The sequence below is a fragment of the Vombatus ursinus genome, unplaced genomic scaffold (assembly GCF_900497805.2).
Source record: "Vombatus ursinus unplaced genomic scaffold, bare-nosed wombat genome assembly UNPS02014797.1, whole genome shotgun sequence".
NCBI lineage: Eukaryota > Metazoa > Chordata > Mammalia > Diprotodontia > Vombatidae > Vombatus > Vombatus ursinus.
The window spans coordinates 7,786,751-7,813,050 of NW_020954575.1; the positions used below are offsets into that span (position 1 = coordinate 7,786,751).

At 38.3% G+C, this 26,300-nt stretch overlaps 1 protein-coding gene across 1 annotated transcript; it reads left to right on the forward strand.

Moving 5' to 3' along the window:
* CUNH17orf67 (chromosome unknown C17orf67 homolog) lies at window positions 1-26,300 on the forward strand. The gene is made up of 3 exons (XM_027870355.1): window positions 1-55; window positions 826-926; window positions 26,184-26,300. The coding sequence occupies exons 1-3, from the start codon at window positions 1-3 to the stop codon at window positions 26,298-26,300; spliced, it is 273 nt and encodes a 90-aa protein (XP_027726156.1).

Sequence of the window (26,300 nt, forward strand, 5' to 3'; positions counted from 1 at the left end):
ATGAAGACGCTACTGGCCCTGGTCCTCTTTCTGTTCACCCTGACCATCTTTTCAGGTAGGAGATTAATCTATGAAAAATCACAGCACTATTTATTTCTAAGATGGGACCATTAATGTGGTCTTTGTTATTCTGATTTCAAAATAGCACTTTGGGGAGAGTAAAACCAATATTTTGGTAGTCTTTTACAATAGGTTTCTAGAATCTCTTATTAGCATCATTGGAGATAGACTAAGCTACTTTATCTTTAAATTAATATTGTGAGTAATCATTTTTAAAAAGTATTGATAAATGTTGCTTCATTAGACAGACCTCTTTTATGTGGGAACATTTAAATTGCCTGTGGTTTTCTCGTTACTGAACATCTCCCAATAAAAATGTAAAAGCTTTTAGTCTTGAGCACTAACTTAGAGTTGGTACATAAAATATTATTTTTATATTTTAAGAAATGATACCCAAGCCATAAGAAAGATTAAATAGGACATGGAACAAATGTTGTATATTTTTAAAACTGTAAACTTTCTAAATGAATAGCTATTTTTAATAGAATGACCATTTGCAATATGGAAGGAAGATATTTTACTCTATTTTTTTTCAGATGAGCTGATCTCCTTTATTGTCATCACAAATATATTTAAAAATATTCAAAATTCCATCCCAAACCTCCTGGAATGCACTCTCTTGGGATGGGGCCCTCAAAGAAAGAACACCCTTGTGTGTTAACCCAAATCACACTTGCAAATATTTTGCTGTTGCATGGTGAGTCAAACAATCAACTTCTTGTTAACTTTAATACCTGCATCTCTTCTCTCCCCCATCCCCTTTAGATTCTTCCCCAATACTGACAGAAAAACAAGCTAAGCAACTCCTGAGAAGTCGGCGGCAGGATCGGCCTAGCAAACCCGGTTTCCCTGATGAGCCAATGCGGGTGAATGCTTTTTTTGCTCAATTTTAAGGAAAATAAGGTCATTTTTTTAATGGTAATTGTTCAAGGTGTCCAATTGAAGACAGATAATTTAAACATCAAATTAGGTCAGTTGCTAAGTCAATTATTAAGCTTTTTAAACCAAGCATTTATTAAATGTTTATTATTATTTAGCAATTTCATGCTGAGAGGCAGAGCTAGAGAGAGGGATAAGAACACTGGACAAGTACCAAGGGACTATTCTTGTCTTTCCCGGTATCCTCAGTGCTTAACACCATGCCTGGCATATAGGAAGGGCTTAATAAATGCTTGTTGATAGTTACTGGGCTGGGTGCTCAAATAGTGGATAGACTGGACTTAGGTCACAAGGCCAAAATTCAAATCCTGCTCCTGATACCAGCTATGTGACAGTAGATAAGTCATTTAACCTTTCTGGGACTCAGTTTCCATATCTATAAAATTGTAATATTAATTTCTGTAGGTCCCACTTTATGGGATTGTTGTGAGGCCCAAGTGAGGTAATGTGTACAAAATATAATGCAAATCTTAAAAAACTTTTCTTCTTTTTTGTTTTGATTCTGAACTTACCCCCATTCTCATTTTCACCTACCCAGCAGAATACAAAAAAAGATTGTATATGAAACTGTGAATCTCCATTTCATAATGCTTGCTCTTTTTGTATAAAATAAATTTCATATTACTTTTAAAACTGTCCTGCTTGTCTGGGCTACCCTCTAAACTTCCTTTTGTTCTCTTCTGTGTATTTCTTTTTTTTTTTTTAAATAATTAATTAATTTATTTTTAGTTTCTATATTCACTTCCATAAGATTTTGAGTTTTAAATTTTCTTCCCCTTCCTGTCCTCCCCACTCTCTGAGATGGCATGCAATCTGATATAAGCGTATTTTCACATTAGTCATGATGTAAAGAAGAATTAGAACTAATGGGAGGAACCATGAGAATGAAGAAACAAAACATAACAACAAAAGAAAAGGAGAGCAAATAGTATGCTTTGATCTGCATTCAGACTCCATAGTTCTTTCTCTGCATGTGGATAGCATTTTTCACCATGAGACTTTTGGAGTTGTCTTAGATCCTTGCATTGCTGAGAAGAGATGAGTCTATCAAAGTTGGTCATTGCACAATATGGCTGTTATCATGTACAATGTTCTCCTGGTTCTGCTCATTTTACTTAGCATCAATTCATATAAGCCTTTCCAGGTTTTCTGAAGTCTACTGTTCATCATTTCTTATGGAACAATAGTATTCCATTACATTCATATACCACAACTTGTTCTGTCATTCCCCAATTGATGGGCATCCCCTCAGTTTCCAATTCTTTGCCACCACAAAAAGATGTATTTTTGTACATGTGGGTCCTTATCCTATTTTTATGATCTCTTTGGGATACAGCCCCAGAAGTGCTATTGCTGGGTCAAAGGGTATGCACAATTTTATAGACCTTTGGGCATAGTTCCAAATTGCTCTTCAGAATGGTTGGATCAGTTCACAACTCCATCAACAATGCATTAGATTTCCAATTTTCCCACATCTTCTCCAACACTTATCATTTTCCTGTTTTGTCATATTAACCAGTCTGATAGGTGTGATGTGGTACCTCAGAGCTGTTTTGATTTGCATTTCTCTAATCAATAGTGATTTAGAACAGTTTTTCTTATGACTATAGATAGCTTTAATTTCTTCCTCTGAAAACTGCCTGTTCGTATCCTTTGACCATTTATCAGTTGGGCAATGACTGTATCCTTATAAATTTGACTCAGTTCTCTATATATTTTAGAAATGAGGCCTTTATCAGAGACACTGGTTGTAAAAGTTATTTCTCTTCTTTTTGCTTCCCTTCTAATCTCGGTTACATTGGCTTTGTGTAAAAACTGTTCAATTTAATGTAATCAAAATTGTCCATTTTGCATTTCATAATGTTATTTATCTCTTGTTTGGTCATAAATTCTTCCCTTCTCCACAGATCTAATAGGTAAACTATCCCTTGCTCTCCTAGTTTGCTTATAGTATCAGCCTTTATATCTGAATCGTGTACCCATTTTGACTTTATCTTGATATAGGGTGTAAGATGTTGATCTATGCCTAGTTTCTGCCATACTATTTTCCAGTTTTCCCAGCAGTTTTTGTTAAATAGTGAGTTCTTATCCCAGAAGCTTGAGTCTTTGGATTTATCAAATAGTAGATTACTGTAGTCATTTACTATCGTGTCTTGCATGTCTAACCTATTCCACTGTTTCTTAACCAGTATCAAGTAGTTCTGACGATTACTGCTTTATAGTACAACTTAAGATTTGGTACAGCTAAGACACCTTCCCTTGCATTTCTTTTCATTAGTTCCCTTGATATTCTGGATCTTTTGTTCTTCCAGACGAATTTTGCTATTTTTTTTCCTAGCTCTATAAAATAATTCTTTGGCAGTTTGATTGGTATGGCACTGAATAAGTAAATTAATTTAGGCAGAATTATCATATTAGCTTGGCCTACCCATGAGCAACTGATATTTTTCCAATTATTTAGATTTGACTTCATGTGAAAAGTGTTTTGTAATTGTGTTCATATAGTTCTTGAGTTTGTTTTGGCAAGTAGACTCCTAAATATTTTATAATGTCTACAGAAACTTTAAATGAAATTTCTCTTTCTATCTCTTGCTGTTGTTGGGCCTTGTTAGTAGTATATAGAAATGCTGATTATTTATGTGGGTTCTTGTATTTCAAAAAGAAAATGTTTCAATGGCTCTTTTTTTAGGCTTCAGTATTACTAACCACCCATGTAGTCTCAAGTGTCCCTCACCCCGGTATCCCATTAAAAATTGAGAGGAGAACCCCACCCTTTCCACCCCCAGCAACCCTGTAACAAATAAAAGTTGAGCAAAATGAATGCGCACAATGGCCATGTTCAAAAATGTATGTTTCTTTTTGTAACTTGAGTCTACCATTTCTTTCTCAGGAGATGGCTTACTCCTCACCACAAGGTCCAATGGCAACAAGCTTAGCTTTTGCATTGATTAAAGTTCTTAAGTCTTTCAAAGTTATTTTTCTTTACATGGTTCATGTCTTTGTAGAAATTGTTCTCTTGGTTCTACTTACTTCACTTTGCATTAGTTCATATTACATAGTGCCAAGAATTCTCTGAAATCATCTCTTTTATAATTTTTTTTAAGGTGTGATAATAGTTCATTCTATTCATATACCACAATTTGTTTAGCCATTCCCTAATTGATGGATGACTCTTTAGATTCTAGTTCTTTAAAAATTTTTTTCCTTTTAATCTACTCTTCAAGACTTAGGAGTTTGTTTTGCTGGTGACTTTTCCCTTTCTGGTATTGTCCTCCCTCTTAACATGTCCCATCTTCCTTATTCCCTGCCTCCAACCCAGCTTGCTTCCCTGTCAAATTTGATGTATTTCTACAGCAAACTCTCTCTGTTTCTGTCTCTCTGTCTGTGTTTCTCTCTCTCTGTCTCTCTGTCTCTCTCTCTGTCTGTCTGTCTCTCTGTATGTATGTTTAACCGTCCTTTGTCCATTTCAGACTAGAGTGAGGCTCATCTGATGTCCTCCTTTCCTCCATACTTGGTGACTCTTCTTACCCAACCCAATGATAAGAAATAGCAAGTTTTACTCCCTTCTTCCTCCTTGCTGCATTAATGTACTCCTCCTTTTATCCTTCTTTTTCTTTCTCCTCTTCAAATCTTCAGAACAGAAGCATATCCCAGATACCCAGGAACTCTGAGATCCTGAGCGCTTTGTCCTGAGAGGACAGGAAAACTTTTAGGCTTTTCTTGAATTTTGTGTTTGCATTTCAAAGCTCCTACTCAACTCTGATCTTTTTATCAGAAATGCTTTGAAGTGCTTTATTCCATTAAAGATCAATTTTCCCCCTCCTTGTAGGATTATACTCAGCTTTTTAGGGTAAGTTATTCTTGGTTGTATGGCAATATCTTTTTCCTTTTGGAATACTGTATTCTAAGATGTCCTCTCATTTAGCCCAGACACTTCCAGGTCTCATGATCCTGACCGTGGCTTTTTGGTACTTGAATTGCTTCTTTCTGGATGCTTTTACAGTATTTTTTCTTCATTGTAGGAACTCTGGTTTTTGGCTATGGCATTCCTGGGACTTTTCCTTTTGAGATTTCTTTCAAGAGGTGGTTGGTGGATTTTTTCCCATCTTTTCTTTGCTCTCAGTTCTAATATATCAGAGCAGTTTTCATTTATGATTTCTTGAAATATACTGTCAAGGCTCTGGTCGAGTGGTTTGGTTAAGTGATTCTTAAATTTTATTGCTTTTCGAGGTCTTTTTTTTTAAATCAGATCTACATTTTCTTCTATTTTTTTTCCAGTTTGATTTAATTCTAATATTTCTCACTGCCTTATAGAGTCACTGATTTCTGTTTGATCTCTTATAGTTTTCAGTGGTTCTGTCATTTGGGTAAGGTTTATCACTTTGTTTTCTAAACTATTTATTTTCTTTTCAATTCTTTCCTCCAGAGATGTTATTTCACTTTTTATTTCTTGCTTCGTTTCTTCTAGGGATCTATGTAGTCCCTGTGGAAAATCCATTTTTTTCTTTCGGCCTCTGCTTGAAGCTTTTATGGAATTATTATTTTCTTTTAAGGTGGAATTTTGAGTATTACCTGGATCTTCAGGCCTCTCAGGACAGAGTGCTTGGGACCTCAGAGTCTCTGAATGCTTGAACTTCCATGGTTTGTGCTCTGTTCTGTACTAAGTGCTACTATGTTACACTGGTTGCTTCAGGGGCATGCTGTTAAATGTTTAACAACCAGGTCTCAAAAAGTCTGCATATGACATACTTTTAAATTTAATATGCATGATAAACACTTTACTAATCACTTCCTCAAGTCTAGACCACTAACAAAACAATAAATCAAACCCTGATTTGCAGCATTTGCTGACAATCAGCTTCCCAGAGCCAGTAAGAGCTGGCTCGGGCACACCCCTGCTTCCAAGTCTACTGCTTCTGTTGCCTCCAGACCTGGAGCCATGTGCGCTATACATATTGGTGGACCATCACTTTCCACGTTGGAAGGCTGTTGGTTTGTTTGCCTTCACTGGTCCTGGCTTTGTTGGCACCACCTATTGCTCTTGTCTCAGGGTTTCTGGTTGACTTTTTGTGCAGTTCTGAGGAGGAAACAATTTTCTATAGTTTCTCATAGTATTTTCTGATCAGTTTGCTCTGGTGTGGTTTTTCAGTTCTTCCTGGAGTAAGTGTGGGGGAGCTGGGCAATCTGTCATCTTGGCTAAAAGCCTCTTAAAGAATTATGCTAATGTATTAACTCCAACTCTGCTACTAATTAAGTGTATGACCTTGGACAAATGAGCTCTACGATCCTTATCTGCAAAGTTAAAGGATTCAACTCAATGTACTTTGTGTTTTTTTCCCCTCAGAGGTTTTGTTGGTACTGTATAACTGAAATATACATGGGATATATAAGTAATCATTAAAACATATCTGTGAAACTTTGCCATTTACTCCCTGTGTGATTCTAGGGATTTCAACTTTCTGGGCCTTAGTTTCCTCATCTATAAAATGAGGGGGTTGGGTTAGATGACTTTTAAGGTCTCTTCTAAATCTCTGAGCCTATGAACTTAGGTGATCTTTTTTCTTTGCCCCTATCAATCTGTGATCTCCATTATCCCTTTTATCAGAAATGTTTATAGTAGATAAATAGGATTGATCTAGGGCAGCGAGGTAGCACAGTGGTTAGAACACTAGGTAGAATCAGGAAGACCTGAGTTCAAATCTAGCCTCTGACACTTACTGACTGTGTGAGTGATCCTAGGCAAGTCACTTAGTTGGTCTTAGTTTCCTCATCTGTAAAATGAGCTGGAAAAGGAAATGACAAACCACTCAGTATCTTTGCCAAGAAAATCCCAAATGGGATTACAAAGAGATTGAAATGACTGAACAGCAAAAAGAATTGGCCTAATAGGGAATAAAAGGACCCAACAGATAATAGGCTGCAAGATGAAAGTATTGTTTGGTGGCCCCCCCCCACTCCCAGCAACTTTTCAGAATCCCCCCAGACTAGCTCTTGAGCCTACACCCATATGTTCACTTCTTTTTTTTTTTTTGGCTAGGCAATGGGGTTAAGTGACTTGCCCTGGGTCACACAGCTAGTAAATGTTATGTGTCTGAGGCCAGATTTGAACTCAGGTCCTCCTGAATCCAGGGCAGGTGCTCTATCCATTGTGCCACCTAGTTGGCCCCTTTGTTCACTTTTAATGTTTAGATGGAGGACATAATTATTTCAGAGGAGTTTAATGAAATGAGATAGTAAGAAAAGTAGAAAAAATTTTCCTATACACCTGAGGCATATACTACTGTTCCACAAATATGTACATCAGTCCTTACATAGGATGTATAAGTGGAGAGGGATACATGAAAAAAACATATGTGGCCAGGACAACTTTGGCTTTAAATGGTGCGGGGCAGTTGATTTCCTCTAGTGATGTCATCACAATGACCTTGCAGGCCCTATGATCTCCTACTCTTGCCCAATGCTGTTGGGTAATGCTCAGCTGGATGTATGTGTGTTCCCTGTGGGTGTCACTCTTCTCGCAGAGTTTGCACGCATTTATGGGAGAGTGTTCCTCAAGTTCCTGGGAGAAATGTTTGATTGCTAACTTTCCTTACTGCACTTTCATTAAATGCCCCTCAGGGAAAGGGTCAATGGTTGTTATGCTCAAGCAAGCTGTGGCTGTATACCTGGTCCATGCTCTAGGCTTGCCTGTGGGCTAGAATAGACTTTGGGATCGCCTGGGCTCATAGGCTTATAGACACAGAGCTCAAATCACCTGGTCTAACCCCCTCATTTTACAGATGATTTGAGAGAGGGGGAAATGATTTGCTCACAATCACACTGGGGAGAAGGGGGAGTTTTACTGATCACTCATAAATGTAATGATAATAAATTGTCACATTCAGTGATTTTATTTTGTTTTCTTCATATATCCTTTATTTTTAATTTGTGTATTTATAATAGTCAAAATGCCTTATTCACTCAAAGTTGTTCTTAAAACGATATTGCTGTCACTGTATACCATGTTCTCTTCATTCTTTTCATTTCTTCATGACTTCATGTAAGTCTTTCATTGCTGTGTTTAAAAATTTATTTTATTTTCAATTCATGGATTTATTTTAAACATCAATATCTAAGTGAACAATTCCTCTAAGAATAAGAGCCTTTATAATGAAGTCCTTGTTTAAAAAAAGGTAAGAAAAAAAATTTCACTAATCATTTAAAGGTCAACTGCATGCACACCATTGCAGCTCACAACCAAAATACCTTCCCTGCTGTTGGAATTTCAAGGACTTCCGAGAAGCTGCTGGTTCTGCGTTCAGCAGCTAAAAACCCCTACTGAGCCTTGGTCTAGGGAGTGGGGTCCACCTGCCTCATCTGTGGGTGGCCTCATCCACCCACAGAGGATTGTGGAATAGTGAGGAAAATACTGATTTAAGAGTCAGGTAGCCTGAGTTTTGTCTCGGTTTCTGCTACTAACTCACTATGTCCTTGGGAAAATCACTTCTCTCTGGGTCTTAGTTCCTCTTTTCTAAAAGGAGGGGATTGTTTGGTGATCCCCATTGCCCAATTCTAGTTCTAATATTCTGTAATCCTAAACGGGGGCGCTAGGTGGCGCCATAGTGCACAGAGTGCCAGACCTGGAGTCAGGAAGACTCATCTTCCTGAATTCAAATGTGGCCTCAGACACTTAGCTGTGTGACCCTGGGCAAGTCACTTAACCCTGTCTGCCTCAGTTTCCTCATCTGTAAAATGAGCCGGAGAAGGAGATGGCAAATCACTCCAATATCTTTGCCAAGAAAACCCCTAATAGGGTCATGAAGAATTGAACATGACTGAAATGACTCAGCAACAACAACAAATCCTACCCTAATTAGTCTGGGTGCCCTACTCCTTCCCCTATACCAGACCCCAAGATATTGCTTTTCCGCTTTCTTCCTTCCATTCTCAATCTGTTCTTTCATGTTCATTTTGAACCTTGCATTAATGATACTTAATAATAATAACAATAATAATAAATTATATGGTGTTTCAAGGTTTGCAGAATGTATGTGATTTCATTTTATCCTTACAACACCGGTGTGAAGTAGGCTCCCTATTTTAATTTTTTAAATTTTTTCTTTGGATGAAGCAATGGGGTTAAGTGACTTGCCCAGGGTCACATAGCCAGTAAGTGTTATGTGTTTGAGGCTGGATTTGAACTTAGGTCCTCCTGACTCCAAGGCCGGAGTTCTATCCACTGCGCCACCTAGCTGCCCCTCCCTATTTTGCAAATGAAGAAATTGAGAAATAAATTGACTTGCCCAGGGCCACACAGCCAGAAAGTATCTAAGGCAGGGTTTGAAGCTAGGTCTTCTTTGCTCCAAGCCAGTGCTCTAACCACTGCACCACACTGATGTAGACTATGCTTCTGCCTTTGCCATCCTGCTCAGTCCAGAGGCTGAGCAGCTACTTGACTCCCCTACTCTTACCCTGCATTGGGTCTGTTCCATCCAATGTATTCTCACCTTCTTCTTCTCTCTCCATTGTTCTCTGGACCCTCTCTCCCTCTGATCTCAGTTTCACTCTTTGGGTTGGCAGTTCCATCTTCATACATTAACTGACCCTGCAGTTGTGACCTTTTCTATTGGCACCACACTACCACTTTCTCTGTCCCACCAGTCTGACCCAGGTCTCAGTCCTGGGCCTTCTTAGTATCTGCCTCCCTTTGCCTCCCTTAATTTGATGATGACAATCACGAAACATTCATTTGTTCCCACCGATTTGAAAGCAAGTGGTACTGCCTCTCAACCAAGTTATGACGTTTGTGGAGTAAACTTCTATATCTCCAATGTCAACTTTTTTCTATTTCTCTCTATGTTGTTCAGTCTTCCCTCTCCTTCCTAACTTCAATTATCCAACACCTTCATTTTCTCTTCATTCCCTACTGCTTTTAAAAACAGAACAGGATGTGATAGCAGCTAGCCCCTCTCACTGGTTGGTTGATTGGCTAACTGAGATAACAAGGCAAAGCTTCCCCACTCTTTGGCGGTCATTCCTCCAAATTCCTGTAGCACCAACTGTCTATTTCTCTCATTTGGCAATTTAACATACATATAATCTTGGGCCAAAGATTTCCTCCTGACATAAAGGTCTGGACGTCCTTTGATGACCTCTCAATTCTTTGATTTGCTTTTCATCACTTCTGTTATCATTGTCTGGAATTTTCCCTATGGTTGCCACCAGCTCCCTGCACTAGCACTTAAACCCACCATATTATACCATATCTTCATGCCATACCTCTATCCTTGAGTGCCCCTTTCCTAGTCGGACATGACTGAAACGACTGAACAACAACAACAAAAGCACAAAAAGCTGGACTTGGAGTTGGGAAGACCTGAGTTCAAATCTAGCCTCAGATACTTGCTAACTGTGTGACTTTAGCCAAGTGACAATCTCTGCTTGTTTTAGATTCCCCATTTGTAAAATGGGGATAATAATAGCACCTCCCTCCTAGGGTTGTTGAGAGGATCAAATGAGATAATAATTGTGAAGTGCTTAGCACAATCCCTGGCACAAAGAGTTCTATCAATATTAGTTTATACATACTGCTAAATTTCTAATTCTTGAATATCATCACATTATTTAAACCTAGTCAACCCATTTTTAATACACAGATGCTTTATAATATTGACATTTCTTTTTTCTTCTGCTTGAAAACATGACTGTAGGGTACATCTATAAGTGAAGAGGGGGCATGGAGACTGGCTGATGCTCAATGCTCTCTACCTGCTGCCTATCCAAAGGAAGGCTTGGTGAACCTGCTTCTAAGAAGGTGAAGTAGAGGGTCCTGATGCCCACTTTAGAGAATGCATAGCTTGTATGCTTGCTGGAGATGAAAAACTTTTAAAATGGCTGATGAGCCTAACTGGGTGTGCATATAAAAGGCAAGAAGAGGTGAAAAATATCTCTCTCTGTCTCTGTCTCTCTCTCTCTTTCTGTCTGTCTCTGTCTCTGTCTCTCTCACTGTCTTTCTGTCTTTCTCTCTGTCTCTCTCTATGTCTCTCTATCTCTTTCTGTCTCTGTCTCTCTCCATCTCTGTCTGTCTCTGTCTGTCTCTATCTCTCTCTGTCTCTCTGTCTCTGTCTCTCTCCATCTCTGTCTGTCTCTGTCTGTCTCTCTGTTTCTCTGTCTCTGTCTCTCTCTCCAACTACTTTCAAGTGAAGGAGGAAGTGAGCCCTCTGGAAGGGGAGAGGGATGGTCACTTGGGCTCCCTTATCTCTCTGCCCCGCTTGCCATGTGGCCATGAATAGATGGCTCTTCTGTTTCCTTTTTCTGAGTTTATTCTTTCCTGATCTAAAGGGACTGAATATCTTTGGCCAGTCACTATTACATTCCGAAATCCCATTCCTCGTAGCATAGGAGAGCTACTACTGAGATAATTCTTTTAGGGAACAATCCTTCCTTGGAACTATTGGATTGTTTTTAAGAGGTCTTTTCCATTGCCTCATCTAAATTGTCCAAATTCAAGTTTTCTCTTAAAACCTCAATTTAAGGAGGAAAATGGTTTTGCTGCCAGCACGACCAATGGAAATCTCTAGAAAGATGATGTCCAAGTATAAATTATTTCCTTTGTGAATACATGTTCAAGTGCCGAAGTGCTTTGGGACTACCTCTTTTCTAAGCAAATATTCTTCGATTTGGCCCATGTGCCCTCAAGGAATGTTCTTGATGGTGGTGTATAAATCATGGTAGCTTTGTTGTAAATAATCCTAAAATATCCTTTCACACTCAGCTGTTGGACGTATCCATTTATTCCTTGTGATGTTAAAGCATGAGTCAAGGCTATTGGGATTTTCATCATTTAAGATATTAAATCTAAGGTCCTTTTTGGATGGTGGGCATATTCACTTTTTCCTTTTTGGGGAACAGTTCATTGACCACCAAGCAACAACTCTGCCTATAAACTTGCCTTTAGTTTATTTAATGAGCAAAATATCTTCCAAATGTTGATGGAACAGCTCTCTTTCCTGACCTCCCCCCTCCTAGAGAAGATTGCAATGGAAGGATTTAACCATTCTAAAAAAAGTTCCTGCTGTGATGTTAACTGCTTTTTGACAGAAAGCATTCTGGTCTTGTGCTCTCTCTCAAATAATTATATATCTACAAATCTACTTATATGTCATAACACCCCCCCACTCCAATTAAAATGTAAGCTTCTTGAAAGTAGGCACTGGTTTGTTTGCTTGTTTTTTTTTTTTTTTTGTATCTCTGGTTCTTTGCATAGTGCCTTGTATATTATAAGTACTTAATAAGTGATTATAGAATTGGATTGGATGCTCAGTTTCCAGTTTATCTTGTACCTTATTAGCTATATATCCCTGAACAAGTCACTTAATCTCTCTAAACCTGTTTCCTCATTAGCCTACTTGCAGTTTTCTGGACCTGATATTCTATCTCCCTCTCTGTGTCTTTATAGAAGTTTTCCTACATGCCTCAAATGCTTCCCCTCTTTGAACCCCTAGCTCCTTTCAAAGCTGAGTTCAGGTGATGCTTCCTCCAAGTGGCCTTATCTGCTTATCTTGGCTGTCATTGTTCCTCTATACTCCCACATAATTATATTTACTTTGTGCATATTTTATAAGAAATCATCTGTACACGTTGTGTTTCCCTTCCAAAAGAATGTAAGCTTTTTGTGGGCAAGGAGTGTTTTGTTTTTCTGTTTGTATTTTCGGTGCCTAATGAACTGCTACGTAAAATGGGGATTAAAATATTTGTATTACTCTTTACTCCACAAGGTTGAAATGAGAAAGTGTTTTGCAAATCTTAAAGTATCATAGGAATGTGAGTTATCATCCTTACTATTTTCTGCCTTAATTAGCTCCTTGTAAATTCAGTCATTTGATTATTGTACCTTTCACAGGCAGTAATGAAAGGCCTGTTGCAATTAGTTTCATTTGACATCCGAGGTGGGACTCTGGTCCCTATTATTATTTTTTCTTTAGCAATTAACCTATAGTAGTTGAAAGTGGTTTTCCACCGGCCCCTTTTTCTTCAGTCCAGGAACATTTGAGTCAGCCATGAAGGCTGGGCGACACCGCTGAACTTGTGGTCTCCAGCGGATTGGACATTTGGCTCTTCATCTTTGAACAATGGTCATTTTTCAGTCTTGTGGGGGATTCATTTTCATAACATTTTCAAAAAATAATGAAATACCATGGAAACGCCTGCAGGCTTTGGGCTTGTTTTTTTCTGCATCAATGATTTCAACTGGCTTTTAGGAAAGGCAACTATGTACTGACTATTCTTTGAAGTGTTTTTATGCATTCATTGTTCCTGGCATCAAAGACAGTGTAAAGTAGTAAATAGAATGCTAGATTTGCACGAAGGATTTAGAGTCAGGAAGACCTAAGTTGAAATCCCACTTCTGATACTTACTGTATATACTAGCTGTGTTATTATGGGTAAGTTACTTTCTGTGCCTCAGTTTCCTTATCTGTAAAGTGAGATAATACTAGGAGCTACCTTACAGAGTTGTTGTGAGGATCAAATAAGATGGTATATGTAAAAGCACTTTACATATTTTAAAGCACCATGCTATTTTTATTTATTATTATTATTATTATTATTATTATCATCATTATTATCACTATTGAAAGAGCACTGAATGAGCATTAGGAGATCCAGGTTCCAATCCTGGATCTTCCAGTAGCTAGCTGTGTGACCTTGGGCAAGTTATCTCACCTCTCTCAGACTCAGGCTCTTTATCTGTTAAATGAATTGGATGTACTAAATGGTCTCTAAGATGTAGACTCTAAAGGTCCATGTCTCCCATGCTTCAAAAGTTTTTAGAAAGTTATTCTTCAGGGTCAAGGTATTATCTCTTATTGAAATGCAAGTACACCTGGGAGGAGGTCACTGATTAAGTAGGAATTGGTTACAAACGCATGAACATAATTAGATGATCAGCCTCTTTCCAGAGTAGAAATCCTGAGATAAGATTTTTAATAGGGATAGGGAAAATATGACTCTTGACTGCAGAGATTTTTTTCTTATTGTCACGTATCCCTTTTGCAGTCTGGTGAAACTCATGTACCCCTTCTCAGAATAATGGTTTTTAAATGCATAATATATATAAGATTACAAATGAAATCAATTAGATCTAAATTGATATCAAATATTTACACATACACATGTACACACATATACATATGTATATGTAAATATGTACACACACATATACATATACATACACACACACACACACACACACACACACATATATATATATATAAACAACCCAAATTCATGGGCCCCATGTTAAGAACCCTTGGTATTAGAACACTGGTGACACTGGTCAAATAGGTCTAAATGGTTTTTTCAGGGCAGCCTGCCACACACTGGATAAGTGTGTGAAGGATACATGAGAGAAGATGAAGAAATCAAGGTAGAGAGTTTTGCCCAGGGCTCTGAACAGTGGGACTGCTCTGCTATATGCAAACATATACTTACTCACCTATTCTCCCTTCACCTCCAAAGTATTTGGACACTATGAGGAATGGAAAATGATGACAACTCTGGTGAAATGGATTTGGAGTCAGAACATGTGGGTTTGAATCCCAGCTCTGTCCCTTTCAACCTTTGGCTTGTAACCCAGCTTCTCTAAGTCTCAGGTTCCTTTGCTGTGAAATGAAGGTTTGGATGAGATGATCTCTGAGGCACTTTCCAGTTTTAAATCCTATGATCCTATGTTCTCTGTGTTGATCCATTGCCACCCATGGTGACCTTCATTAATTTTTAAGTTTTGCTTCTACATTTATTGAATAACAGTGAGTCACCCAGAGTTACTCATTTGGCAAAGAAAAAATAAATTGGAGTCTGGAATAGCTATTCCTCTTTTTTCAGGAATTCCTCTGTGCCTAAGACATAAGATTGCTTTATTTGTGCGTTTTCAGGCAAAGCAGAGAGAGCGAAATAGTTTATCAGTTTTTTGTTCTTGCATTTAGGTATTCAATTCAATTCAGCATTTAGTAAACCACGTTGTATGAGAGACATTGATACTTCAAGGGGTCTATGGTCTCATTAATGTGGCTACTCTGTCTAACCATACAGATTGCAACAAACCCATTCCTTTTCGTTTTGTGTGATCTTGTCTGTGTCCTACGATGGTGCTTTGGAAACCTGCCTCTAAGTCTTTTAACTTTTTATATCAATTGACCATTAAGTCAGTTTTAAATCAGTGCTGTACAACTGTGGCCCCCTGATCTTGCTAGATGACTGGTCTACCTCCTTTTCTGATCCATTTCTGGTCATTAGTAGCAAAATGACAGTTAATTCACACTGTAATGAAGAGACAATTGGTAGCTCAGTGGATAGAGTGATGGGTCTCAAATCAAGAAGACCTGAGATCAAATCCTGCTTTAGACACTTACTGTGGGACCCTGGGTAAGCCACTTAGCCTCTCTTTGCCTCAGTTTCCTCAATAATAATAATAACACCTACATTGCAGGGCTGTTAGATAATATTTGTGAAAAACACTTAGCCTGACACATGGTAGATATTACATAAATGCATATTCCCTTCACAGTAACGGCAATCTTTTAAAAAAAATCCCTATAGTTGTCGCTAATTCATCTCAAGTACATGTGATTTTCAGTATTGTTAGTCTGTATTCCACAGTTGGAAATATCCTATATAAATTGTTATTTTATTTTTCTTATTTGGCTCAACATTTAGAACACCACTTGCCTAAGGAAATGCGCATGTAAGGCTAGAGAAACAAGACTGGAGGATGCTTTGGAGAGATAAAAACAAAGAGAACTTTCTTTCACCTTTCTCTGATTATCTTTTTCTCCCTGACTGCCAGTTATAGATCTTTCCATTTTCTCTTCAAGTGAAACTGAACCTGTGGTTTCGCTGCCAAGTGCAACATGGCATATTTGATTGAGAGCTGGCCTGCGTCAGACAGTCTTGGGCTCACATTGTAATCCTGATGCACACTGACTTTGTGACCTTGGACAAGTCCCTTCACCTCTCAGAGTCCCAGTTGACTCTCTAAGACTGTAACTTGCAGAGAAGGTACTGACCTGCACTGATGGAGGAAATTTTCTCATCAGGGTTCCCTACACCAGCGAAATCACAGTTCCTCTCCATATAACCCTCTCTTTTCTCATTCTCACTACACCATTATCTAGTATTGCACTTTCCTAGATAGGAAATTGGACATGGGGTGGGAAGACCATGATGTTACCTGGTGACCTTCACATTTAGGGATAATTAATGAAATAACTTTCCCCTTGGAAGGGTGTCAAAAGCAGCTGCAGCCCTTCTGCCTTTTGGTCACCTCTTATCTTAAAGGCAGTAGTGAAAAGCACTTTTGTTTTTTTGTAACTGATATATAACCCCATATCGGCTTTTTTCCAACTAACCTGACTATTGAAACATTTGGATGAATGAAAAGGTATTCTTAATTTTTTTTCTTCTACTTACTAAAATCTCATTTTCTCCCCTACAAGAAAATGACTTGAAGAGAAACTTCCCAGCAAAGAAGGGTTGTGAATGCCACACAGATGTGGAATTACTACAGTATTTGCAAGTCCAAGAATTGCCTCTCCTCAGTCAGAATAAATCTGATTCTTGTTTGCAAATAGAGATGCCCACTTTGTTTTCTCTAAAATAATATTGGCCTCATCTGTTGATATACGCACACATACACATATGTATCGATAATTAAGATGTAAATTTCCCCTTTCTTCCTCTTGAGTGATGTAAGAGCAATTCCCTGACTCTAGGGAGACCTTCCCTGATAGAAAGTACTTGCATGTATGTAAGAATCCCAGTCCCTGCTTTCTATTTTGTTCTCTTGGCCTCAGGGGAAATATTTCTGATTTTTTTTTTTTTTTGGTTAAAATAGCCTGGCCCAGAGTACAGAGGAAGCAAAACTGTCAGTTTTTGTTTTTTGCTTAAAAGAATGTTTTACTAGAGATTGCCAAATAGACAAATGATACAAAACAAATGTACCATGGTGCTTTTTCTGTACGCTCTCTGTAACCTTGTATACCATATTCTTTGGATGGGTTTAGTTAGGAACCATTTGCATTGGAATACAGAATTAGGGAGGCAAACTCAGAGGACCTGAGTTTAAATCAGTTCTCTGATGCTTACCTCCCTGGGCCTCAGCTTAATCATCTGTAGAATTAATGGGTTAGACTCAATGGCCTCTAAAGCCATTTATAATTTATGATCATATTTGTTTATATTTTGCTAAAATGTCTCACTGGTCTTTTTCTTCTATATCCCCTGGGTGGTGCTGGTGGGCAAAGTCATCCAAACTAGTATTTATTGCTTCCCTGACTGCACATACCTGGAGAACGTACTCCCGGCCAACCCTCCTGATCTTGAGTGGGCAAAGCTTCCCTAGCAACTGAGCCACAACTTTCCTCTGTTCCAAACTCTCCTCTCTTGACTGTGCATTAGGGGAAAATAGCTATCTGTCCCCCTTGCTCAATTGTCTTCATGATTAGGCTTTGTTTACTAGAAGTGGATACTGGGGATTTTTCTTTCTCCCTTTCTCCCTCACTATTTTACTCATTTGTTGACATAGTTCATAACATGCTTCTTGAAGATCCTTATTAGTACAATGCTTGCCAGTCAGTTGAGTGACCTTCCAATGCTTTGCTTAATTAAGTAAAGAGTAAAATGCCTGGGTGGGTTTCTTCCATTGGCCAAATTGAACATTTAACTGTATTAATATTTATTTGTATTAATATTTAACTTAACTTCCTCCATTGGCCAAATTGAATATTTAACTGTTTAACAGGATGTATGGCATAGTGACTGTCATAAACTGATTTGATTTCCCAATGCAAGAATTTAATATGTGCAAAAAAGACAATTTGTTGAAAGATAGCCTTTAAAGTAATAATAGATAGATAGATAGCATTTATGTAATACTTTAAAATTCAAAAATCTCTTTACAAATATTATTTCAGTTTATTCTCACTACAACCCTGGGAGGTAGATGCTACTAATTATCCTCAGTTTATATAAGAGGAAATTAAGGTCAAGTGACTTGCCTAGGGTTGCATAGCTAGTAGGTATCTGAGGCTGGATTTAAACTCTGGTCTTCATAATTGGAGGCCCAGATCTCTATCCACTGTGCAACCCAGCTGCTCTTGTATATTTTCTCTTTGACGAGTCAAAATTTGCTTAAAATTTTGGGGCAATAGTCAAGGAGCAATACACACAGCAAGATGTTGTGTTATCTAATCCAGCAAATTATATAATTATGGAGATTCAATAGAAAATATCTGCAGAAGTCTCCCTATTCCCTTCTCATATTTTCATCCGGGATACCATCAATGTGTGCACAGAACGTTCTTATAAAGATTTTATAGAGATGAGAAAGAAGGCAGATGGGTTGGTAATTACTCTTTTTTGGTAATAATAACTCACGAAAACTTTAGACAGAATCTCATTGATGAGATACAAGTTATGTAATCAATCAGTTAATCAAAAGCATTTATCAAGCAGTTACTATATTCCAGGCATTGTGCTAAGATGTGGGAATATTTACAAAGAAAGATGAAAACCATCCCTGACCTCAAAAAGCTTACATTCTAATATTATGGAGTGAGTGAAAGTCTATACACATGAATGCAAGAAATAGGAAAAAAAAATCAGAGCTGTAGGAAGGTTGACCATTTTTATAAGGAGGGATATCATTGATGAAATTCTTAAAAACCTTATACAATACTAACATTTATACAACAAACAGAAGTATTTATGCAACATGGTGTGATAGAAAGATTTGAAGTCAAGAGACACTGGTTCATTTCCTTGTTCCCATTCTCATAAACTGTGTGGCCTTGGAAAGCCATTTCACCTCTTTAAACCTGTTTCCTGAACTGAAAAATGGGGATGTAGTATTGGCACATTCTACTCCATAGGTTTGTTGGGAGGAAAACATTTTGTTAACCTTAAGGGACTTTAGAGATTGTCTAATTCAAATCCCTCATTTTTCAGATAAGAAAATTGAGGCCCAGAGAAACAAATTTCCTTGCTCAAAGTCACACAAGTGGTCAGGTGGAAGGGCTGGGGATTGAACCCAGGTCCCTTGACTCCAAATGCAACGTTCTTTCCACCATACCATGCTGAAACAGTATAGAAATGTGAGATATTAATTATTATGCAAAGTCTCCCTTGGTATCGATGAGGCTTTTAATGAAGTGTCTGGTTTGAGATTACTAAACATTTCAGAAAGACCTTTAGGAAATGTGAATCCAACACTGAGTGTGCTTTATTTTAAAAGAAAGAGAGCATGACATGAAATTTCAAAAGAGTGAATTGTGAAATGTCCAACTTGACTGAACTAACTGCCTTGCTTTTCAGTTGGAACCATGCAGTTTTAATTTGTTTTGGTTATCACTGTTGTTTTAATTGAGCTAATCAGAATGCAACAGATGTCCTGGTCTCTAGGCCACCAGTAGGCAGAGTCTTTTCAGTCAGCCCCAAACTTCCAGTGGGGAAGAGGGAGCTCCTTGTGCGTCTGAACAATGACACCCTTGGCTGCTTACTGAAAGTATGTAAAGGCTTTGAGCAGAGACCTACTTCAGCCAATCAGCCTTAGCCAGAAGAATAATAATGGATAGAAGCAGGAAGACAGTATGGAAGACTTGCAGAGAGGTATCCAACTTAACCTACCTACAATGACACATCCCTCCCTCCCTCCCCTGGCATTGCCTCCTCACCAAGAGATACTCAAGTAGTAACAGGAATAACATCAGTATGTTTTTCTTCTTATAGGTATGTTTGTAAAAGGATGCAGATTTGGTGTCAAGTTGTGGAGCAGGGAGGAAAGGCCAATGGATACACAAAACCATTTGCAATAATAATCATGGAAACAGAAGAGACCCTACTGATCTTATAGTTACATGCTTGGCTTTTAAAGATGAGGAAACTGAGGGCCAGAAAGGGGAAAGTGATCAGCCATTGAGGACAGAGACCATATCTTATCTAAACTTTGTATCTCCTGTGGTGCTCTGTACCTAACAGTCCCCTAAAACATATTTGTTGTATTATATTCCCCAAGATCACATGCCAGTTAGTGGCAGAACCAGGATTAGAATTCTGGTTTCCTGACTTTTAGTCTAGAGCTCTTTCTATTAAGGGAATTAATAAAATAGGTTTCAAACCCATTCTCACTATTATAGCTCTTATTATTTGATTATAAGGAGATAACCAGTAACTACTGGTAGATACTTTGTTATGCTTAGGCTTCCTTCTTTCAGTTTCTCTTAAACTTTTATCCTTAACCAGTAGGTGGTGCTGCTATCCACTAACCTGATCCTATTTAATCAGATCCTATGCTCACCCTGGTGATGATAATATTCATTTTGCAGAAATGCTTCCTTAGAAGCAGATGGGTGAGGATCAGGTGGAATATAAGGGACTATTCACATCTAAATGTTAATTAGGAAAATGTCTTAGGTTGTCTTGGTGATCTATTCCAGGGCTACTTAATAGAAAAAAACTCAGTCCAGCTTTGAGTATCATCACTAAAGTGGACAAGTCAAAGTTGGATAGAAAGAGCAAATCTTTTCTTCCTTGTCTCATAGTAGCCTGAAGGAGGCCTCTCTTCCATTCACAATCTATCACTTAGTCAATCAATAAATATTTATTAAGTACTTAGTATGTGTGTACCAAGCACTGCTAAGCATTGCGGATACAAAGAAAAAGGAAAAAAAAAGTTTCTTCTCTTAGGGAATAGATGATTCAGCATGTTTATATCTAGGCTCATACACGTGCATAATAGTTGGAAGAGAACCTTAGAAGGGGAGGCACTAACAGCTGGGGGAAAGCAAAAGGCTTCCTGAAGAAAGTGGCATTTGAGCCACTTAAAAAAGAATTATATTATATTAAATTATATAAATATATAAATAATATAAATATAATAAATACATAAATTATATAAAATATAAATATATAAATTATATAAACAAATATATAAATAATATAAAGGTATAAATTATATAAAATATAAATACATAAATTATATAAATAAATATATAAATAATATAAAGGTATAAATTATATAAAATATAAATATATAAATTATATAAATAAATATATAAATACAATGGATAAATATATTATATCAAATTATAATATAGTGTATTTAAAGAATTCAGGAATTCTAAGAAGAATAGATGAAGACAAAGAGTGTTTCTGGCATGAGGGTCAGCCAGAGCAAAGGCATGGTGAGTGGAGATGGAGTATCATGTGGGAGAAAGCAGTGAGTCGACCAATATGGTGCATGGAGGGGAGTAATGGCTAAGAATGTTGGAACCATAGGAAGGGGTCATGTTATGAAGAGCTTTAAATGTCAATTGGAGAATTTAATATTTGATCCTAGAGGTAATAGGAAGTCACTGAAGCTTATTGAACTGGAGTGACATGATTAGACCTTCACTTTAAGGACATAACTTTGGCAGCTGTGTGCAGGACAGACTGCAGTGGGGAGAGACTTGAGTCAGGGAGACCAATGAGAAGGCTGTTCAGGCAAGAGGTGGTAAGAGCATGAATTAGGGTGTTGGCTGTGCGAGTGGAGAAATGAGGACATGTGCAAGAGATTTTATGGAAATAGAAATGATAAGATTTGTAGATTGATTGAATATAAAGGGTGAGTTAAATGAGGAATCAATGATGACAATGAAATTGTGAACCTAGATGACTAGGAAGGCAGTGGTGTCCTCGACAGTAATAAAGAAGTATAGAAGAGGGTTGGGTTTTAGGGCAAGGAGGAAGGATGAGCTTAGTTTTGGACATGCTGAGTTTGAGATATCCCTGAGATGTCTATTAGGTGGTTGGTTATGCAAGACTAGAACTCAAGAGAGAGATTAGGACTGGGTGTATAGAAGCATTGTCATAGCTATCATGGTTGAACCCTTGGAAGCTAATGACATCAAATGAGAGAATGTGGAGGAAAAAAAAACACAGAAAAGGACCTAGAGCAGAGCTCAGTTAATAGATGTGACATGGATGAAGCAAAGGAGATTGAGAAGGAATGGTCAGATGGGGAGAAGGAAAACCAAGAAGGAGCAGTGCAATGAAAACTCAGAGAACAGAATCCAGGGGAGAAATCTATCCACTGTGTCAAATGCTACAGAGAGCTACCTCTCTGAAGGATGAGGACTGAGAAATAGCTGTTAGATTTGACAACCAAGAGATCATTGGTAACTCTGGAGAGTTTTAATTGAATGATGAGATTGGAAGCCAGAAAAGAAAGTGAGAGAAGAGGAAATAAGATCACTTAGTCTAGATGGCTTTTTCAGGGAGTTCAGTTGAGAAGGGGACAATTGTAGAATGGCAACTATCAGGGATGGTAGAATTTAATGACAGTTTTTTTCAAGGACGAGAGGCATGGACATAATTTGTGTTCATAGGAGGGTGATCATGATGGTGAGCGGTCTGGATGTTGCCACAAATGGAGAAAAAAATGGAGCAGGGAAAACACTGATGGATTTGCAGTCAGAGGAGCTAGTTTGAATTCAGCTCTGCTGCTTACTATCAGTGTGTGGTGTACGGGGTGCTCAGGGAGGACTAGTACTGCTGGTGTGAGGGCTTGCCAAACCCTTTTTAGGGCTGCTCATCCACTTTTGGTGTCTACCTCTCAACCAACTCTCCCCTGGGGCTTTAAGAAGCTGTAGCATGTGCAGTGGCCATACCATGGGAAACTATCTCAGCAGATGGCTAAACCAGGTTGAGGGTTACTGGCAGACCTCAATCCCATTGGTGAGGTAGGAGATGTTTACACCAAGAATGTGAAGACTTCCTCCGTTGGAATGGGCAGATGAGAACAATTTGTTCCAATGGCCATGAAGAAGGCTGAAGAAGGTGTGGTGGAATGCTTAGAACTTGTTCTGATATCAAAGATGCCAAGGTCATCCATTGCATCTCAGGCCATCACCAGTCATCCTGACTTTTGTCCTGCCACTGGACTTTGATGACTCTGGAAGAGAGAGCGAGGCTGATGACTTTGGGTAACTCTGCTTCACTTAAATCCAATTCATTCAGGAGTCAAGATATCACCTGTGATGTCACTAGTCCTCTTCAAAAATAAAGGACGAACAACAACAACCACCAGGTGACTTTGGGCAAGTCATGTCACTCATCTGGGCTTCATTTCACTCATCGGTAGAACTGTGAGATTTCCAAGGTCTTGTCAACTTTTAAATCTAATTCTATAGAAGAACCAGTGAAGGAACTCAGGAAACTTAGACTGGAGAAAAGAAAGTTTGAGGCTTCAGTAGTAGTAGTGGTAGATTGCAAAACTGTCTTCAAATATTCAAAGATCTTTGGACTGGATTTGCTCTGTGTGTTATATAGACAATGAGTGGAAGTTAATAGTTTCACAGATTTCAGCATAAACGTAAGGAGAAAAACAGTAACAGAGCAATCAGACAATGGCATGGCTTATCTTACAATGAATGAGCTCTTTACTTGCAACCTAGGCAGAGGATGGTTGACCAATGGTCAGGAATTTCATAGAAGGGATTTTTGCCCTTGGTGAGAGGTTGAATTTGAGAATGTCTGAAGTCCATTCTGATACTATGATTTCTCTGGCATTGTTAATGGCTTAATTTATTTAATGTCTCACTCCCTCCACCCTGCCCATCCTCCCAGGCTAAAGGAAGTTGGCCACTGCAATTCATGGATCATTCAATTAGTGGTCATTTATTAAAAAGCTACCATGTACCAGGCACCGTGTTAGGCACTGGGGATACAAAGACAAAAAAGAAACTGTCCCTGACCTCAAGGAACTTCTATTCTATTGAATGTATATGAGACAACATATATACATCTTAGTATATACAAAAATGAAAGGTGACATTGGAGGACGTTCATGTTAACTGGGGAGATTAGGAAGTGAGAGGTAGGATTTGAGATGAGCTTTGAAGGAAACTAGGTATTCCAAGATGGAGAAAATGAGAAGGGGGTACATTCTAGGCATTGGGGACAAAATAGATGGAGGGTCATTTGTGAAGAAGAGCAAGGTCACTTTGGCCAGACCAAAGAATGTATGAAAGAGAAGCATATAGAATGAGGCTGGAAAGGTAGCTTGGAGCTAGGTTGTAAAGGGCTTTTGTTTTGGTTTAAATAATATTTTATTTTTTCCAATTACATGTAAAGACAATTTTTAACATTCATTTTTAAATAAAATTTTGAGTTCCAAATTTTCTCCTTATCTCTCCCTCCCTAAGACAGTAAACCATCTGATACATGTCCAATCATGTAAAACATATTTCCATATGTCATGTTGTGAAAGAGGAAACAGAACAAAATGAAAAAAAAAACCCATGAAAAAATAAAGTGAAAATAGTATGCTTTGATTTGCATTGTTTCCATCAGTTCTTGCTCTGGATATGGATAATATTTTCTACCATGAGTCTTTTGGAATTGTCTTGGACTATTGTATTGCTGGGAAGAGCTAAGTCAATCATAGTTGATCATTGCACGATGTTGCTATTACTGCATATGGTGTTCTCCTGGTTCTGCTCGCTTCACTTTGCATCAGTTCTGTAAGTCTGTGAAGGGCTTTAAATAACAAATAGAAGAATTTTTTTTCATACTAGAGATTAAAGTGAGCCCCTTGGGTTTGCTGAATAGGGGAGTGACATGGTCAGACTAAGACTTTAAAAACACCAATTGAGCTTCTGTGTGGAGGATGGATTGGAGAGACTTGAGGCAGGAAACCCAATTAGGAGGCTAGGCAGTAGTCCAGATGAGAATCAAATGAGAGTCTAAACTAGGGTAGTGGTCCTGTGATTGGAGATAAGGGGACAAACATGAGAGATACGATGGAAGTAAAATTCACAAGACTTAACTGATTGAATATGCCAGGTGAGAGAGTGAGGAGTTTAGAATGAGTTTGAGATTGTGAATCTGGGTGATTGGAAGGACAGTGATGCCTCAACAGAAATAGAGCAACTAGGAAGAAGGGTGACATGGATGGAAGGAAAGGTAATGAATTCTGTTTTGGATATATTGAGTTAATGGTAACTACAGGACATTCATTTATGTTGAAGACTACTATAGAAAGGAGTGATTAATTAACTGCTCACCATGGACACAATCCCTACACTAGTAAAATTATGTCTTTGTTAAATCACTGAAAAGAAATCACATCTCAAATGGGTCTTCAGCCACTTATCCTATAGTACTATTTGAGCCTTCATGGTCTTGTTTCATTCTTAAGATTTCCCTACTGTCACTCTGAAATTGGCTTCATCCTTACAATTCTATGCTTTACATTCTCCTCTTATCTGACATTCTTCCTCAGATTCCTTTGTTGGATCATCATTCATATCCCATCCCCTATCTGTTTTTGTGCCCTAAGGCTCCATCTTGGGCCCTCTTCTCTCTTTGCTCTCTCCCTTGGTGATCTCATGGGCTTATACAGATTTAAAGATCATTTATACGCAGTTGATTGCCACGCCTATATAGCTACCACCTTTTCACTTGACCTATTGTAATAACCTCTTAATTGATCTCTCTGCTCAATTCTTTCTCCTTTTCTGCCACAAAACCTCCAAAATGGTTTTACTGAAGCACAGATGTGAGCATGTTACTATCCAACTCAGTAAACTCCAAATATCCCTGTAATTCCCAAGATAAAAATATACATTCATCTGATTGGCATTGAAGCTATTTGTAATCTGGCTCCAACCTATCTTGAAAGCCTCATTATGTGTTATTCTTTTTCACACACTCTATGGTCTACACAGACTGTCTTTGGTGTTCCTCACACTTAGTACTCCATCTCTTGTCCCATGGCTTGGAGTTGGTTATACTCCATGATGGAAATGCACCCCTTCCCCATCTCTGCCTCTTAAAAATCCCATTCCCTTCAAAGTTCAGCTCAAGTACTACCTTCTCCATGAGACCTTTCCTGATCCTTTCCAAGGACTAGAGTCTCCCCACCAAAACTACCTTCTACTTATTTCATATATATTTTGTATATAGTCATATCTGTATGTGTATGTCTTCCCTGATAGGATGTAATTTCCTTCAAGGCTATTTCATTTTTTTTTCTTTGTAAAGCCATTGCCTAGAACAGTGCCTGCCTGGCACCTAGTAGGTGCTTGCTTGTCAATTGATTGAGTGGTCAGATGAGTCTAAACATATCCTCTTTCCCCACCCACAATGTGATGCTTTATTTCCAATAGGAGTACATGCTTTACCTTCTTCAGCTGGAGCAGAGAGCGGAGGAGCAATTTCTTGAGCATTGGCTGAATCCACACTGTAAGCCACACTGTGATAGGAATCTGGTCCATCCTGTCTAA